Source organism: Bos grunniens, chromosome 5, assembly GCF_055505025.1.
Source record: "Bos grunniens cultivar Pamir isolate PY7600 chromosome 5, Bosgru_T2T1.0, whole genome shotgun sequence".
Classification (NCBI taxonomy): domain Eukaryota; kingdom Metazoa; phylum Chordata; class Mammalia; order Artiodactyla; family Bovidae; genus Bos; species Bos grunniens.
This window is the reverse complement of record NC_141169.1, coordinates 66,311,949-66,329,202: the sequence shown is the minus strand read 5'-3', so window position 1 is coordinate 66,329,202 and position 17,254 is coordinate 66,311,949. Positions and strand designations below refer to the sequence as shown.

The window sequence follows — 17,254 nt, the reverse complement described above, 5'->3', positions numbered from 1 at the left end:
TGGGTGGCTTATGAACAACAGGACTTTATTTCTCACAGTTCAGGAAGCTGGGAAGTCCAATCAAGGTGCTGGCAGATTTAGTGTCTACTGAGGGCTTTCCTCCTGGTTCACCCTACTATCCTCTCAGGGTGGAAGCAGAAAGGGAACTCTCCGTCATCTCTTTGATGAGGGCACTAAACCCATTCATTAGAGATTTCCTTCATGACCTAATCACCTCTCCAAAACCCTACCCCTAAAAACTATAACATTGGGGATTACATTTCAACATGAATTTTGGGAAGACACAAAATTGTCTATAACAAACCTAGACTACATGTGGGTATGGCCAATATTGAGTTAGTCTCCATTTAGTCACCTGGGATCTACCATGTTCTTTCCCTGAGGAAGAAAGGGCACCGGGAGGGCACAAAGGAAAAGGGGAAACTGGGAATGCCAGACACAGTGCAGAGAACCAACCACTATATGGTCACAGCAATGTTGCAGATCTAACACAGCAAGCTCCCAGGAGCTCTTGACCTGCTGGCCAGGCCTTTTTGGCCCAGACTGAAGATGGCCCATTTAATCTAGGACGTTCTCTTGCTTCATGGTAATACAGATGGCTTTCCAGGTGGCAGGAGTGGTAAAGAACCTGGGAAAATCCCCTGGAGGAGGGCATGGCAACCCACCCCAGTATTCTTGCCTGGAGAATCTCACGGACAGAGGAGCCTAGCAGGCTACAGTCCATAGGGTCACAAAGAGTCGGACACAACTGAAGTGACTTAAAAAACCTGCCAAGCAGCAAGTAAGAAAAAGTTTATTTTGGGAGTTTCTTATGGGACAGCTTCCATGCAAGACTGCCCACATCCTGGCTCCACTCCTGGGTTTATTATTTGCAAGCCTCAATCTTTTATTAAAGCCTTCCCCCGACCCTCCGGCTTCAACTGTTTCAGCCTCCTTTAGCTGGGCTAGTTCAAGGAAGGATCATGATCCAGGGTTGGGCTCAAGAACTAATGGTGCAAGAGCACCTCCCTGTGGTTGAGTGGCAGGAGAGCAAGAAACTTTAGCGCCTGTATCTACCCAAAGCAAGAGAGAAAAGCAAGGAAATGATTGTGATAAGTGTAAGCTTTGGAGTTTGTAGGTGACATTTTCCTTAGACCATTGCTTTAGTGCCGAAGGATTACAGACCATGAGGTCCGAGGTGCAGAGGATAGCCACTGAAGTTTTTATTTTTTAAATCTTTATTTATTTTATAGAAATATAGTCGATTTACAATATTATATTAGTTTCAGATGTACTACATAGTGATTCAATATTTTTCTAGGTTACACTCTATTCAAAGCTATTATAAAATGTTGGCTACATTCCCTGTGCTGTACATTACATTCTTGTATCTTTTTTGTTTTATATTCAGTAGTCTGTACCTCTTAATCCTCTATGCCTATCTTGCTCCCCTCCCCCCAGCCCTCCCCCTACTGGTAACTAGTTTGTTCTCTATATCTTTAAGTCTGTTTCTAGTTCATTATTTTCATTTGTTTCAATTTTTAGATTCTACATATAAATGGTAACATATAGTATTTGTCTTTCTCTGTCTGACTTATTGCAGTAAGCTTAATATCCTCTAGGTCCATCCATATTGCAAATGGCAAGATTTCACTTTTTTGGCAAAGTAATATTCTATGTGCGTGTGTGTGTGTGTGTATACCACATCTTTATTCACCTGTTGGCTAGAAGGTTGCTTCCATATCTTGGCTATTGTAAATAATGTCATTATGGGAGTTCCCTGGTAGTCTAGTGGTTAGGATTTGGCATTGTCACTGCAAAGGCCTGGTTGGGAAACTGATATCTGACAAGCCACACAGTGCAGCCAAAAAAAAAAAATTTTGTATCTTTTTGAATTAGTGTTTTCATTTTCTTTGGATATATACCCAGGAGTGGAATTGCTGGATCATATAGTAGTTCTAGTTTTAGCCACTGAAAATTTTAAAGCCCTGAATATAATTTAGCAGGAACACTATCACAGGCAATCAGTTTTTGTTCTGTTGCTAAAGCTATTGGATATATGCTAAAATGATTTTTTTTTTTTTTTGGTCTAAGTGACAAGAAAATAATGTTTAATCAATATGCAAATCAAACAGTCTCCACTGGCATTATTAATCTAAAAAGAAATAATTGCATAGTTACTAGTAAGAGGAAGGACATTTAGTCTATACTTTCAAATGGGACAATCATTCTAAAGAGCTGTTCACTGGCAAAATTTCTCCCCAAGTTAGTATAGATTATATGCTATGTCATAAAAGGTAACAATCATGAAGTGTTTTTTTTCAGTATTTGCTTTTAGAGAAAAATCCTAAAACTTGTAGAGACTTCTGATGTCAGAAAATTATGAAATGTAAGAGTATATTTAGCAATCAGGGTGACTTAGCTCATGGTAATTGGCATATGTATAATTATAATTTGCATTCCAGTTATTTAGACTGACATATCCTTGATCAGGTTGAACATACTGTGAATAGAAGATCTCTTTTTCCAAGAAATAAGGTGCAGACAGTCTTTGGAGAATGGCCTCACTGAACTGGTAAGTTAGCTTTCTCCGGATTTTGATGATTTCCCCAGTTCTTCCATAATTCCTCAGTGCTCTGGCCATTTTCTGATAAGTCATGGTCTTCCGGTTGCCTTTTCTTTTTCCCCAGAGTTGGGCAAGTTTTTCTTTGTTTTTTGATACAAACTGAAAGATGCCTTTGGTTTGATCTATCCACTGAATACAAGATGCCATCTCTGGATTACATAGGGATTCATGAAGGTATTCAAACAGTCGGAGCTTCTTCCTGCCTAAAACAGAGGAAAACAACATCATGCTTCACCATGGCTTTACACAGAGCACCTTCTCAGGAAGGATTTGTTGAGTGAATACAGAATTGAAAGTTCCATTGGGATTGGTTTCCCTCCTATTCACCCTCTTAGAATGTATTTATGGTATCATTTTATGGGACTTGGCCTACTGCAGTTTCAAATGAAACTTTCTTGTTGGGGAAGTTGTCCAAAATGTTGTAGTCTTTCATTGGAAAAGGGAAGCATGGAGCCTCTTTACCCTAGTCTCTCATCTGTCATGTGGTCTTTCTTTACAGTTAAATCTTGACTTCTAGTTTTATGTTAAACTATCTACAGAACAAGACTGAGCAAAATGTACTAGAAAGTTTAGTGGTTCTAAAGAGAAGTTTCAGGACTTCCTCAGTGGTCTGGTGGTTAAGAATCTGCCTTTCAATGCAGGGGATGTGGGTTCGATCCCTGGTCAGGGAACTAAGATCCCACATGCCACAGAGCAACTAACACCCGACACAGACAAACGGTTGTTTTGTTTAAAGGAGAAGTCTCAAAAGACGTTTCCAAAAGGGAACTCATTTGAAGCAGCTTTATTCAAGTAAGTTAAGACAAATAAGCTAAAGAAGGTGAATGCATTTTGTAAAATGTAAAACAATGTGCAAATTCAAGTGAAATCAGTAATGCTGCTGCTACTGCTGCTAAGTCACTTCAGTTGTGTCCGACTCTGTGTGATCCCATGGACGACAGCCCACCAGGCTCCACCGTCCCTGGGATTCTCCAGGCAAAAACACTGGAGTGGGTTGCCATTTCCTTCTCCAATGCATGAAAGTGAAAAGTGAAAGTGAAGTCGCTCAGTCGTGTCCGACTCTTAGCGACCCCATGGACTGCAGCCTACCAGGCTCCTCCGTCCACGGGATTTTCCAGGCAAGAGTACCGGAGTGGGGTGCCATTGCCTTCTCCTGAAATCAGTAATAGACTTATGTAAAAATGCTAACTCTGGCTCTGCATAATTACTTGAAAAAAAAAATAGAAAAAAAGCAAAGTTGAAATCCCAAAATATCTTCATGACATTCTGACATTATTAATGAGAAATGACAAAGAGCATGGTGATGTTTTTTCATTGCTGTGAAATAAAATGATACTGCCAGAGCTTTTAATCTCTTTTGGAACACAGCCCTTTATATTTCAGAGTAACTAGAAAGGAAACTTTGAGAAGATTTGCTGTGATTTTTGCTTGTTTGGTCGATTGGAGAACAGAGGTACCAAGCCGTTTTCTGACTTCTGAATTGGCCTATAAACATCGTGGTCCACCAGATCTGTCAGTAGCTAAAAGTTCCACGGCCAGATTCCATTTTCCCCTTGAGAAAGTCAAACAGTGGATTCCCAAACTGCTTTAAACAGTCTCTGGGGTGTAAGACTCATACATCGGTCATTATTCATCCAAAAGCCTCAAAGATTATCTTTTGTGTTATATTATCTTGAGTTTATGAATTGAGAAATGAAAGGGACTTACCAAAAAACACATTATGAATTAAAGTCACAGACTTAAACAAGCTCTCTGGCTCTCATCCAATGGTCAAATCAATTATAATGGATCCTCATCTTTTAAAGTTTGTTTTCGATTTTGAAAAAAAAGATGTTTGAACTTTTGTGTTTTGAAAATAAAGGTATATGATAAAAAATTCAAACAGAAGCACAAGCTGAAAGTAAAAACTCCAATCTAGTCTGCATATCTTTAGAAAACAATTTATTTTTTGCATATATAATCATATGCATATTGGAGAAGGGCATGGCAACACACTCCAGGATTCTTGCCTGAAAACTCCCACGGACAGAGGAACCTGCCAGGCTACAGTCTATGGGGTTGCAAAGAGTCAGACACAGCCAAGCAACTAATACTTTATCCTTTAAAAGTGAAAATTGGTATAGTACTTTGTACTTTTCCCAGTGTCTAATATATCTTAAATAAATCATTGAACCATATAGAGACTAGCTATAGATAGAGGAAATACTAAAGTGTTGATAACAGTTAGTTCTGGGGGATAGCATGGGAAGAAAGAACATTTTTTCACTCATTCTTCACATACTTCTGAATCATCTGAAATTTTCATGAGCATTATTACTCTTGAATTATGGAATTACAAAGAATTAAAACCCAAACCAAAATGGTATTCAGAGATCATTCTGCTTCAATATTTAAAGTATGCTCTTTTGCATTTTAATAATTATATATGTACTATTTGTGTGTGTGTGTTAGTTGCTTAGTCGTGTCTGACTTTTTTGCAACCCCATAGGCTGCAGCCCCACCAGGCTCCTCTGTCCATGGGATTCTCCACTGGACACTGGAGTGGGTTGCCATTTCCTTCTCCAAAAGGAACTATAGAAAGAAAGAAAGTGAAGTCGCTGTCTCCTAATAATGAATTCTTGAAGTATTTTGAAATTTCATTGTTTCAAATGTATCACGACTTCAGGTGGATGACAACTCTAAAAACAAAAATAGTAAATTATATTTTCCCTAATTGCAAAGATCCACAGCCCAAAACATCAGTGAAAAGATATAGGCATCATACTCTGGACTTAGTTGGTTTGTTAAAAAAAAAAAGAATAGGAGACAGAGGTAGAAGCATTATTGTCCCAATATTAAATTACTGCCATTATTCAATACTTAGTAGTAATGTTCAGTAGATTAACTTTACTTATGTGATATTATACATTATTCCTTTCTGGATTAGAGTATTACTGCATAGTTAGATTTTATAATTCTAGGATACAGTATACTGTTTTATAGGAACAAAACTGCTACTGCTGCTACTAAGTCACTTCAGTCGTGTCTGACTCTGTGTGACCCCATAGACGACAGCCCACCAGGCTCCCCCGTCCCTGGGATTCTCCAGGCAAGAACACTGGAGTGGGTTGCCATTTCCTTCTCCAATGCATGAAAGTGAAAAGTCAAAGTGAAGTCGCTCAGTTGTGTCTGACCCTCAGCGACCCCATGGACTGAAGCCTACCAGGCTCCTCCGTCCATGGGATTTTCCAGGCAGGAATACTGGAGTGGGGTGCCATTGCCTTCTCCATAGGAACAAAACTAGTTATCCCCAAAAATATTCATTTAAAGTAATTTTAAGTATGAACATGTAAAAGAATAAAATTAGAACATTTTCTCACAGATTTATAAAAATAAACTCAAAATGGACTAAAGACTTAAATGTAAGACCAGAAACCAAATGTAAGACCAGAAACCATTAAACTCCTAGAAGAAAACATAGGAAGAATGCTCTTTGACAAAAAGTGTAGCAATATTTTTTTTTTATCTATCTCCTAAGGCAAAGAAAACAAGAATAAAAATAAACAAATGAGACCTAATTAAACTCAACTGCTTTTGCATAGCAAAGGAAACCATCAACAAAACGAAAAGATAATCTACGGAATGGGAGAAAATATTTGCAAATGATATGAATAAATGGTTAATATCCAAAACATATAAATAGCTCAAGCAACTCCATATCAAAAAATAAACAATCCCATTAAGAAAATGGGCAGAAGACCTGAATAGACATTTTTCCAAAGACATACAAATGGCCCCAACAGGCACATAAAAATCTTCTAATACCCAACATTGATACTGATTAGAGAATCAGAATCACAATGAATATCATCGCACCCTATCAGAATGGCTATCAACAAAAAGACAAATGGGACTCCCCTGGTGGTTCAGAGGCTAAGACTCTGACTGACATAGAGGCTAAGACTCTGCGCTCCCAATGCAGAGGGCCCAGGTTTCGATCCCTCGTCAGGGAACTAGACCCCACATGCTGCAGCTAGGACCTGGCACAGCCAAAGAAGTAAACAATAAATTTTAAAAAGACCACAAATAACAAGTGTTGGCAAGAATATAGAGAAGAAAGAGCACTTATGCACCGTTGGTGGGAATGCAAACTGGTAGAGCCATGTGAAACACAGTGTGGAGATTCTTCAAAAAGCTTAAAAAAGAACTACCAGTGACTTCCCTAGCGGTCCAGTGGTTAAGACTCTGTGCTTCCAATGCAGGGGGCTCAGGTTCCATCCCTTGTTGGGGAACTAAGATCCCACATGCCATATGGAGTGGCCAAAAGAAAAAAAAGAACCACCATATGACCCAGCAACCCCACTCCTGGGTGTATATCCAAAGAAAATGAAAGCACTAATTTGAAGATACATGCATCCCAATGTTCATAGCAGCATTATTTATAATAGCCAAAAGTGTGAATAAACAGATGAATGGATAAAGAAGATGTATATATACATACATTTGAATATAACTCATCCATAAAAAAATAAAATAAAATTTTGCCATTCGCAACAAAGTAGATGGACCTAGAGGGTATTATGATAAAATGAAAAGTCAGACAAAGAAAGACAAATACTGTATGTTATCACTTATATGTGGAATCTAAAAAAACCTAAAAAGTTTAAAAATTAACAAATATAGCCAAACAGAAACAGACTCACAGATATAGAGAATAAACTAGTGGTTACCAGTGGGCAGAGGGAAGGAGGGAGGAGCAAGATTAGGATAGAGAATCAAGAGGTGCAAACTACTATGTATAAAATAAGTTACAAGGATATATTATGCAGTACAAGGAATATGGCCAATATTTTATAATAATTTTAAATGGAGTATAATCTATAAAAATTTTGAATCAGTATGTTGTAAACCTGAAACTAATATAATATTATAAATCAACTACACCTCAATAAAAAATATAAATTTAAAAAACAAAAAAAAAATAAAAAAAATAAAAAACAAAATAATGTTAGCTATGATATCATTTTTTAAATTGCAGTATAAAGTTGTGATGCATCTTACATGTCTTTGTATTTAGTAGGTGTATACTATCACAAACAACATTGCAAGGAACATCCTAATACATATTTACATACACATATGTACCTAAGGTATTTGAGGAAATAGCCATAGTACTAGACTATAAGCATAGTGATTTATATGGGTTTTCTAACTTAATTTTTACAGCAATCTTACAATGTGTGTACAATTATTATTTGCTTTTCTTTATTTTTTGAATATGAATACTGTGGTACAGAAGGTTAAATGATTTGGCCAGGCTCACATAATTAACCCAGAGTTCACATTCAACCACTGAGTCATAGAGTCACTAAGAGTCGAAAGATATGAACATTTAAAATTTTGGGAGATATTGCTAAATTGCTTTACAAAACTGTACCAGTTTATACCCCCTTTAATAATGCATGTGAAAAACAAAAATAATGCATGTGAGTGTGTGTGGCCCACATCTTGGCCAACACAAGTTATTATCTTGCTTTAACACTTTTTTCTTACTTGTTAGATGAGATCACCTTCAATTTATGAAATCAGGATTTCAAATTTATGAAATAAAGTTATTATTATGGAACTTTTTTTCTGTGGAAAACTTAATAGAGAAGATGATTTCTGTCCCTAGGGCTTCACAATTGGAATAAGATTGCTAAGACAATTTATGGAAAACCTCCCCCTTCTATACCTAAAATTTATATACCTTATTCTTTTTTTTAATTGAAGTATAGAAGATGTACAATATAAGTTATAGGTGTACAATATAATGATTAACAATTTTTAAAGGTCATATGCCAATTAAAGCTATTATAAAATATTGGCTTTACTCTCTGTGTTGTAGAATGTAACCTTGTATCTTACTTTATACATAATAACCTCTTAATTACCTACCTTTATATATCCCATCCCTCTGCTGGTAACCAGTAACCTGTTCTCCATATTTTACATCCTTTTTTTTTTTTTTTTTTTTAGGCTCCACTGGATGACATGCGGGATCTTAGTGACTTGTTCAGGGATCAAACCCATGAGCCCTGCATCAAGAGTACGGTCTTAAGAACTGAACCACCAGGGAAATCCCCTTACACCCTATACTTGAACACAGATTTATTTGAGGGACTGATGCTTCGCACCTTCACAACATCTCTATGAAGCAAAAGGAAAGCTCATTCAAAATAAACAGCTTGGAGTCTTTTGTCTGTCAGAGTTGTTATTCTCAGTTGTGAGAAAAAAACATTTTGCAAGTCATTTCCAAACTCAGATATGAAATCCCCTAAAAGCTGCTTTGATAAAGACTTGGTTCTTTTGCAAGGAGTGATGTATCCACATACCTTTTCCTCCCTTTTGCTGGAGAAGAGCAGGTTGTACCAGCTGGTTTTCGGGGATGTTCTGCAGAGATTGATGAATGTTTCCTTCAAAATAGAGGTCCGTAGCACTGTTCTATATAAATAATGTATCAAGATGTTAAATGGGACTTTCTGTGCGGCCACCAATTGGTGGCCAAAGTCAAAATCTGAGGGCAAAAAGAATGTTCAACAGCTCTCAAATTTGGAAAAGCACTACCTTCAGTGGCTGTCTCCCAGGGCACAGCCAGCATCAAACCCATATACAGAGAGTGTCAAGGGACAGAGGTTACTGAGGAATTCTGAGCATCCTCAGAATTGAGAGGAATTCTGAATTCTCCCTTCTCTCTGATAAAGGAGAGTGGGTTACTTTCTTCCTTTCTCCTAAAAATGACCAGTAAGAAAGATTCAAAAGAATCACTAGTAGAAATGGAAGTGCCAGCAATAAGGGAAGACAAGCTTCCATTCCAGAACTGGATGCCCATCTAGACAAGATGAGACAAGGAGAGACAGATGGCAGTTGCAGGAGGGCAGAGCCAAGAGAGGAGGCAGGAGGAAACCACCTGAGCTTCTACCATTACATATGGCAAAAAGACAGGGCAGAAGGGGCTAGACTTGAGCCATCCCCATACAGCAGGCAACGAGTTCCCAACCACAAGGGGCTGTGTAGTGCACACTGCGGGTAGAATCTGAAGAGGAAGTAGGGTTGCCCTAGCAACTGAAAATATTAGGCATCCTCTAATTTACCTGGTAACCCTAAGCAGAGGTGAGAGAGGTTAAAGTAAAACCAAAACTCCCTCTTAAAAGAAATGTCTTGTTGGAGAGACCCTGACAGTACAATTTACAGGGACAGAAAAAGGATATTTGACATAGCATGGTTGAAAGTAATGACTGAAAAAAAACGAAGACTACTTTATATTTATACTCTGTTTCAGAGTATTAAGACTGTTTGATAAAATGGATACATCAAGAAAACAATGCCGAGAATTCCATGGCAGTCAAGTGGTTAGAACTCCACACTTCCATAGCAGGGGGCATGGATTCAGTCCCTGGTTGGGGAAATAAGATCCCACATGCCATGACGTGGCCAAAAAAATAAATAAAAATAATTTTTTAAAAAAGAAAACAATGCAAAAAAAATACACGGAAGGAGAGATGGTAGAGACACTTCCATTTGCAGAAGGTGCTAAAATAGAAATGAATTGGTCCAATATACATAGCTAGCTCTGAGCTTGGGACGGGAAACAAAGCGGGTTAATACAAGATTGTAGGTAAAGCCAGTACAGGGAATGTTTTTAGGGGAACCATAGCTTTTCTGCAGTTTTCTGGATGGACTGAGGAGAAGCATTGACATGAGAACCCTAAAATACCTCCTCTTTATAGAATCATTCAGACCTGTCTGAAGTCAGATGAAGAACAATGATAAAGGGGAGTTTCCTTCTTGACAGCATTGATGATCCCCCAACTTGCCTGCCAAATTCACGCCTCAGGTGGCCCCAAGTGAGCATTTTCAGTCAGTTTCAGCTAGCATACACCAAGGGAAGGCTGGTGTAAATAGGAAATTTGCTTGTTACTGAGGGATGACAGTCTCCTGGTAAAAGTACTCACTATTACTGTTCTCCAATTATAGATGGGTTCCTCTGCAGGCTGCACACCATAGCTGTTGGAATTTCCTCTGATATGAGAACGGTGGTTGATAAAAGCCAGGTAATTTTTGTAATCTAATTTAAAAACAGAGAAAGAAACTGACAAGGTCAAATTTTATATTTATGCGTGTGAATGCTGACAAATGCTTATGTGATTGATCGTGGCATTTTTATATGTGAGACACTAAATTTATTTAGGATAGAGAATAGGCAGATCTGTCTCCTAATGTAAAAGAAATAAAACCAAAAAACAAACAAATGGGGGGGCTTCCCAGATTACCTGTTCTAGTGGTAAAGAGCCCACCTGCCAATGCAGGAGTCATAAGAGATGCGGGTTCCATCCCTGGCTCGGGAAGATCCCCTGAAGGAGGGCATGGCAACCTACTCCAATATTCTTGACTGGAGAATCCCATGGACAGAGGAGATTGTTGGGCTACAGTCCATAGAGTCTCAAAGAGTTGGACACAACTGAAGAGACTTAGCATGTTCACACACGAACAAATGGGATCTAATTAAACTTAAAAACTTTTGTACAGCAAAAGAAAACATTGACAAAACAAAGACAACCTACAGAATGTGAGAAAACATTTGCAAATGATGTGACTCACAATACGTTACTTTCCAAAATATATAAAGAGCTCAATATAAAAAAAGAACAATCAAAAAATGGGCAGAAGACCTGAATTGACACTTCACCAAAGAACACATAGGGATGGCCAATAGGCACATGGAAAGATTCTCAACATTGCTAATTACTATGGAGAAGGCAGTGGCATGCCACTCCAGTGCTCTTGCCTGGAAAATCCCATGGATGGAGGAGCCTGCTAATTATTAAAGAAAAGCAAATCAAAACAATGAGATATCTCACACAGGTCAAAGGACCATCATCAAAAAGTCTACAAACAATAAATTCTGGAGAGAATGTAGGAAAAAAGGAATCCTTGTACACTGTTAGTGGGAATGCAAATCTGTACAGCCCCTGTGAAAAACAGTATAGAGGATTCTCAAAAAAATAACTAGCGTAAGATTCAGCAATTCCACTCCTAGATATACATCTGAAGAAAATGAAAACTCTAAATTCAAAACGATACATGCGTTCCAGTGTTCACAGCAGCACTGTTTACAATAGTAAAGACAGGGAAACAACCTAAGTGCCCATCAACAGACAAATGGGTGTGGTATATACATACAATGGAACATTACTAAATCATAAACAATGAAATTCTGCAATTTGCAACAAGTATATATCTAGAGAATGTTATGCTTAGTGAAATTAGTCAGACAAAGACAAGTGCTAGATGATATCACTTATATGTGGAATCTAAAAAATAATACAAACAAAACAGAAAGATACTCTCAGACATAGAAAACAAACTTGTGGCTATGTAGAGGGACAGGGAAGGTGGGAAGGACAATTCAGTGGTATGGGATAAACACACTACAATGTATGAGAAAGATAAGCAACAAAGATATGTTGTACAGCACAGAGAATTATAGCTATTATCTTAGAATGACTTGTAATGGAGTGAATCACAATGTTGTACACCTGAAATTAATATTATAAATCAGTTATGTTTCATTAATATACAAAACCTAACAAAAATTGTTTAAGGTGGATAATCCTGTTTGATTTCTGCCTTTAGAACTGATCCCAGATGCACGGGGTAAAAAGGATCTTTTCTGTTCAGGTCATTATTCTCATGTGTGTGGTATGTGACCAACAAGCCATCTGATGTACAAACAGAAGGAGACTGACATCTTTACCTGAGGAGTACTGAAAGTCTCCAGTTGAATGCTGCCTCAGTACTTCAAAAGCATCTTCAAATGCTTGACCCAGCTTGTCTTGTTCAGCACAAGCCTATTAGAACAGTGGCAGAACTCTGGAGTTAAGACATTACCAACTGAACTTAATTTTGCTGATGTAAAGGAGGGCTTCTCAACCACAGCACAACCTATTAGCAATTTTGGTTGACTGTCTCTTTTGTAGAGGGTTGTCCTGTGCATTGTTGGGTGCAAAACAGCATCCCACCAGATACCAGTGTCAATCCCACTGGTGACAACCAAAAATATCTTAAACGTAGCCAAATATGCCCTGGAGGACAACATCAAGCCTGGTTGAGATCCACTGCTCTACAATATAGTATCTAAAACCAGTGCTCATTCTATAGTATGGTATTTAATGTTTTATAAATTTTTAGCAAGGAATTAGTTATATAGCAGAAGACTGATTTAGAAAAAGGGATCGAGGAAGTATGTTTATCAAACAGAATCTGGCTCATTATTTAAAAAATGAAATGTTCTTAATTTCAAAAGCATGTCTCCAAGACCTAAAATTAAATTGTTTTGTAACCATCTCATACCCTTATTAATCTAATGAGGAAAAACAAAGAAGATTTTTAAATGTCAACTTACCATGCTTCATTAAAAAATTGACAATTCTGAAAAAAATTAATATGTAAAAAATAAAATTAGTGTTTCTATTTAATTTGCCTCTGAATTAAAAAAGACTACTTAAAATATTTTCTGCATATACCTTATATAAATCGAAAGTACCATCTGAATTTTGATGAGTACAAGTTTCCTTTCTACAAAAATTTCCTCTGAAGATTTATGTTTGCTTTTCTATCATTACATCTTTTAAAAAATATTTCTTTATTATTTATTTGGCTGCACTGGGTCTTAGTTGCAGCATGTGGGATCTAGTTCCCTGACCAGGGGTTGAACCCGGGCCCCCTGCATTAACCACTGGATCACCAGGGAAGTCCTCCAAATTTCTTAAATGTTAAAATAGCTAAATATGTATTGCTGAATCACTTTGCTTTACACTTGAAACTAACACACTGTAAAGTAAATATACTTCAATTAGAAAAAGAGATTAAAAATATAAATAAAATAGCTAAACAGTTAACCACGCAAACCACTTAAGATATGAGAATACAGAAATAATTTGAGTATATTTAAGTATGTCAAGTATTTAAAAATTCCTGTGAGTATTAAAAAGTTCTGGAAATGAAAATCTTTTTAACCTTAGCCAGGCTGTCCATTTATAACACTCATTTTGTTTTTTAACTTTCTGGCGTCATATAGACTTCTGAAAATCTGGTGAAAGACATGCTTTTTCTCTCATAAAATGTGAATTTACCTTACAAATAAAATGTACTCTATGAAACCCACCTGTAGAGTTTCTAAGAATCCTGGTCTATAATTTTACATCTACTTTCTTATCTCTGTAAGTAAGTTTTGTTTTAAATAGTTATCATACTGACCCACATTAAATGTTTTAAAACTTTCTGTTCTATACACTACACAAAACAAACAAATCTACATAAGAAAGAGCAGGCGGTGGATCTACATTGTTTACCATTTCATTTAGCACACCAAACCACACTGTTTATACAAGTTTTTAGAATTTATCCTCCAAACACAATGAGCTTTCTCTTTAATATTTAACCTTGCATAAGATGATACAATCTAATACTATTGCTAAACATATCCATAACATATCAATATAATATGTCAAACATCAAAATTCTGTTCTGCTCTTTGAAATCACTGTCATTTAAAAGAACTCAGCCATAAGAATCCGCCTGCCAATGCAGGAGACCCAGTTTCACTCCCTGGGTTGGTCGAGAAGATCCCCTAGAAAGGAGAATGGAAACACACTCCAGCACTCTTGTCTGGAGAATTTCATGGACTGAGAAGCGTGGTGGGCTATAGTCCATGGGGTTGCAAGGAGTAGGACATGACTGAGCAACTAACATAAGAAAAACCATTTAAGAAAGGTAACTATGGGAGGTGATGAATGTGTTAACTAGTCTGATGGTGGTAATCCTTTCCCAATTTGTATGTGTGTCAAATCATCATATTGTACACCTTACACAGTGTTATATCAATTACATCTCAATAAGGTTGGAAAAAAATACAGCTTCTCAGTGTGGAAGATGTTGAAAAATTTAGCAAAAACAACAAAAAAAGAAAATCCATAAATAATTTGAATGATGATTTCTAATGGATATTACCAGTACAGGTATTTTTAAAGGCCATATCAATAACTTTCAATTAATTATGACTCATAAGCACCAAAGGAAATACCTACCTAGGTGAGTGCTGTACTTCGAATTAAATACTTATATGAAACTACTCCCTTTGACTAAAATAGCCCCCAAAACAATCATGACTCTTTAAAGTAGCAAACCCAAATGGAAGGAAAAAAGCTTGAAAACATTATCGATCACTTCAATCGATTAATATTAGTACCAGAATAGGTAGTCAACGAAAAACACTCATTAGGTCAAAAGAAGAAAATTAATAGTTATTACAAGGAGTTTTGAAAAGCATAAATTAAACCGCTTACCAGGAAGACACTTCAGCCCTTTACCAAATTCTTTCATTAATATCAGAATCGTTAGGACAGAACTGTCAGGAGCTCACTGACAGAGTTGCATTAAGTAGCTGTTTTTAAGGAAGTGCTACAAAAGGGGATTTTTTTTAAAAGATACAGTGCCTTCATTATTTCTCTTTCATGATATGGCCAGTAGACACCAGGGGCTATTATTTTGAAGTGGCACAGAATATTTGTATACTATAGGCCAAAACCATTAGAACAAACCCCATGAACCCCCACCCCACCCAGCATGAGTTGTGGCCCCCGGGCCCACACAACCCGACTGGGCACCTCTGATCTGAACAACCCTTGTTCATATTTCTGTTTTTAAAAAATTATTCTTATATTTCTTCCCTGATTCTGGAGCCTGTGTTGCTTTTCTTGCCTGAACCATTAACAGCCTTCACTCTGGTCTTTCCTTTCAAATCATTTTCTTGATAAAGTCATTCAATGACTGCCCCCACCTCTACACACACACACCTCCCCCACTTAGAGATCTTAAAGGCACAGGCCCTGGTCCTGGCACTCAGGCTCCTCATTTCACCTTATTTACCACCACTCCTTTAAGAGGAGGCAATTGAATCCATGCTATAGTCTTCCCTCCACACCTGGATAAAGAAACAATTCCAAACCAGAAGCTTGTGGACATGTTTGAGGCCCGTGCACTTAGAGAGCAGGTCCAGCTCTCTTGTTTAGCTTGAAGGTTTATTTGGGATGGTTTTGATGGCTCTGATGGAAATGACGGGGACTCCATTCACCTGTAATGCTTCCTTCACAGCCCACCCCTCTGCCTATGTACCCATTTTATCTTACCTGTCCATCAGAGGCCAATCCAATATTTACAAGTGCTCCAGGTGGAAACAACTTTCCCCTCCGAAGCACAGGTCTGCAACACTCTCAAGTAACTGTAACCTTCTGTCGTTTTAATAGATGTCACAGTTAGCCAGGGGGAAAACCACCTAAGAATTTTTTGTAAACCTTGTGGGTGGGGAAGAGAGATTTTCTATTTTGCATAATTGGAATCTGAGCTCACCTTTGATATGGGACTATTGTTCTAGACCAATCACGTTTTTTGCCGAGTTTTATTATGCAAATATAAACACACATTCCCCTCTTGTGAAATGTAGATGTTATAAGTAACAACTGTATAAAACCAAATTGCTAATGCTGATGAGTTTTTAAATCTGTACCATCGCCAGTCTACGCCCTTTTCGCGCCTTTTGATTTTCTTTGGTTCATTTAGTCAACAAATACATATCAATGATCTCTTTCCTCTGATGGATACTGTCCTGAGTCCAGGGATCACAACCCTCAACAAGTTCTGATGAGGAAAAATGAAGTTTTTAAAAAGCAAACTATAAAAATGTTATTAATGATGAGTACTGCTACTGCTAAGTCGCTTCAGTCGTGCCCGACGCTGTGCGACCCCATAGACGGCAGCCCACCAGGCTCCCCCGTCCCTGGGATTCTCCAGGCAAGAACACTGGAGTGGGTTGCCATTTCCTTCTCCAATGCATGAAAGTGAAAAGTGAAAGTGAAGGCGCTCAGTCATGTCTGACCCTTCTCGACCCCATGGACTGCAGCCTACCAGGCTCCTCCGTCCATGGGATTTTCCAGGCAAGAGTACTGAAGTGGGTTGCCATTGCCTTCTCCGAATGATGAGTACTAAAAAAACAATAAGAGAAAGGTCATAGTGAATGTATATGGCCATGGTGAACGGTCAAAAAAATTCTAAGGGAATGTGTATGAGCTGAAATCCAAGGATAAGAAAGAGTGAGCAAAAGAAAAGCAGAAAAGCTGCGAAGCACCTCTCATCAGAAGAAACAGCAGATGTCAGGAATCTCAAGTGGAAATGAGTTTGGTTTATTTAAGGCACGAAAAAGAACGGCAGTGGGGCTGGGGTAAAATGAGTCTGGGGGCCAAGAGGCAAAGGTAGCAAGAAAGGAGGATGGGTCTGGATCAAATACACACATCAAGCCGCCCCCAAAATATTAGTAATATAAAAATGTTCAAAAGAATCTAAAAATCACATGTGATAGTAGTTACTGCTCTGCTCCATTTCACAGATGAAGTCTCTAAACCAAGGCTCAAACACATTTTATGAATTTTTTCCCCCCTAAAGTCCAATTGCTAGTGAGAGATGGGCTGTTCTGGGCCCAGATTTGGGCCCAAATGACTTCATGCAGATGCTCTCAACTGCCATGTGCTGAAGTCCTATGTCCGTAGATTAGGTTCCATTGGACCAGGGTTCTCA

At 37.9% G+C, this 17,254-nt stretch overlaps 1 protein-coding gene across 3 annotated transcripts; it reads right to left on the bottom strand.

The window, feature by feature from the left end:
• Window positions 1–2,359: 2,359 nt before the first annotated feature.
• SPIC (Spi-C transcription factor) lies at window positions 2,360–15,942 on the bottom strand. 3 transcript variants are annotated; one of them, XM_086400969.1, is made up of 6 exons: window positions 15,814–15,942; window positions 13,029–13,054; window positions 12,381–12,474; window positions 10,579–10,691; window positions 8,959–9,067; window positions 2,360–2,808 (listed from the first exon to the last, which is right to left on the bottom strand). In XM_086400969.1, the coding sequence occupies exons 2-6, from the start codon at window positions 13,029–13,031 to the stop codon at window positions 2,381–2,383; spliced, it is 747 nt and encodes a 248-aa protein (XP_086257095.1). In that variant the 5' UTR covers window positions 13,032–13,054; window positions 15,814–15,942; the 3' UTR covers window positions 2,360–2,380. The 3 variants fall into 3 exon arrangements, with proteins under 3 accessions (XP_086257095.1, XP_086257094.1, XP_086257096.1); XM_086400968.1 differs by lacking the exon at window positions 15,814–15,942 and adding an exon at window positions 14,971–15,103; XM_086400970.1 differs by lacking the exons at window positions 2,360–2,808; window positions 15,814–15,942 and adding exons at window positions 4,532–5,283; window positions 14,971–15,103.
• Window positions 15,943–17,254: the final 1,312 nt, after the last annotated feature.

Bases quoted from the DNA above. Each gene is read 5' to 3' on its own strand.
- SPIC (XM_086400969.1), bottom strand. The intron at 10,692-12,380 runs GTAAAGATGTCA...TTTTTAAATTAG, and splicing joins AGACTTTCAGTACTCCTCAG to ATTACAAAAATTACCTGGCT. The intron at 9,068-10,578 runs GTGAGTACTTTT...TTATTTATATAG, and splicing joins ATAATTGGAGAACAGTAATA to AACAGTGCTACGGACCTCTA.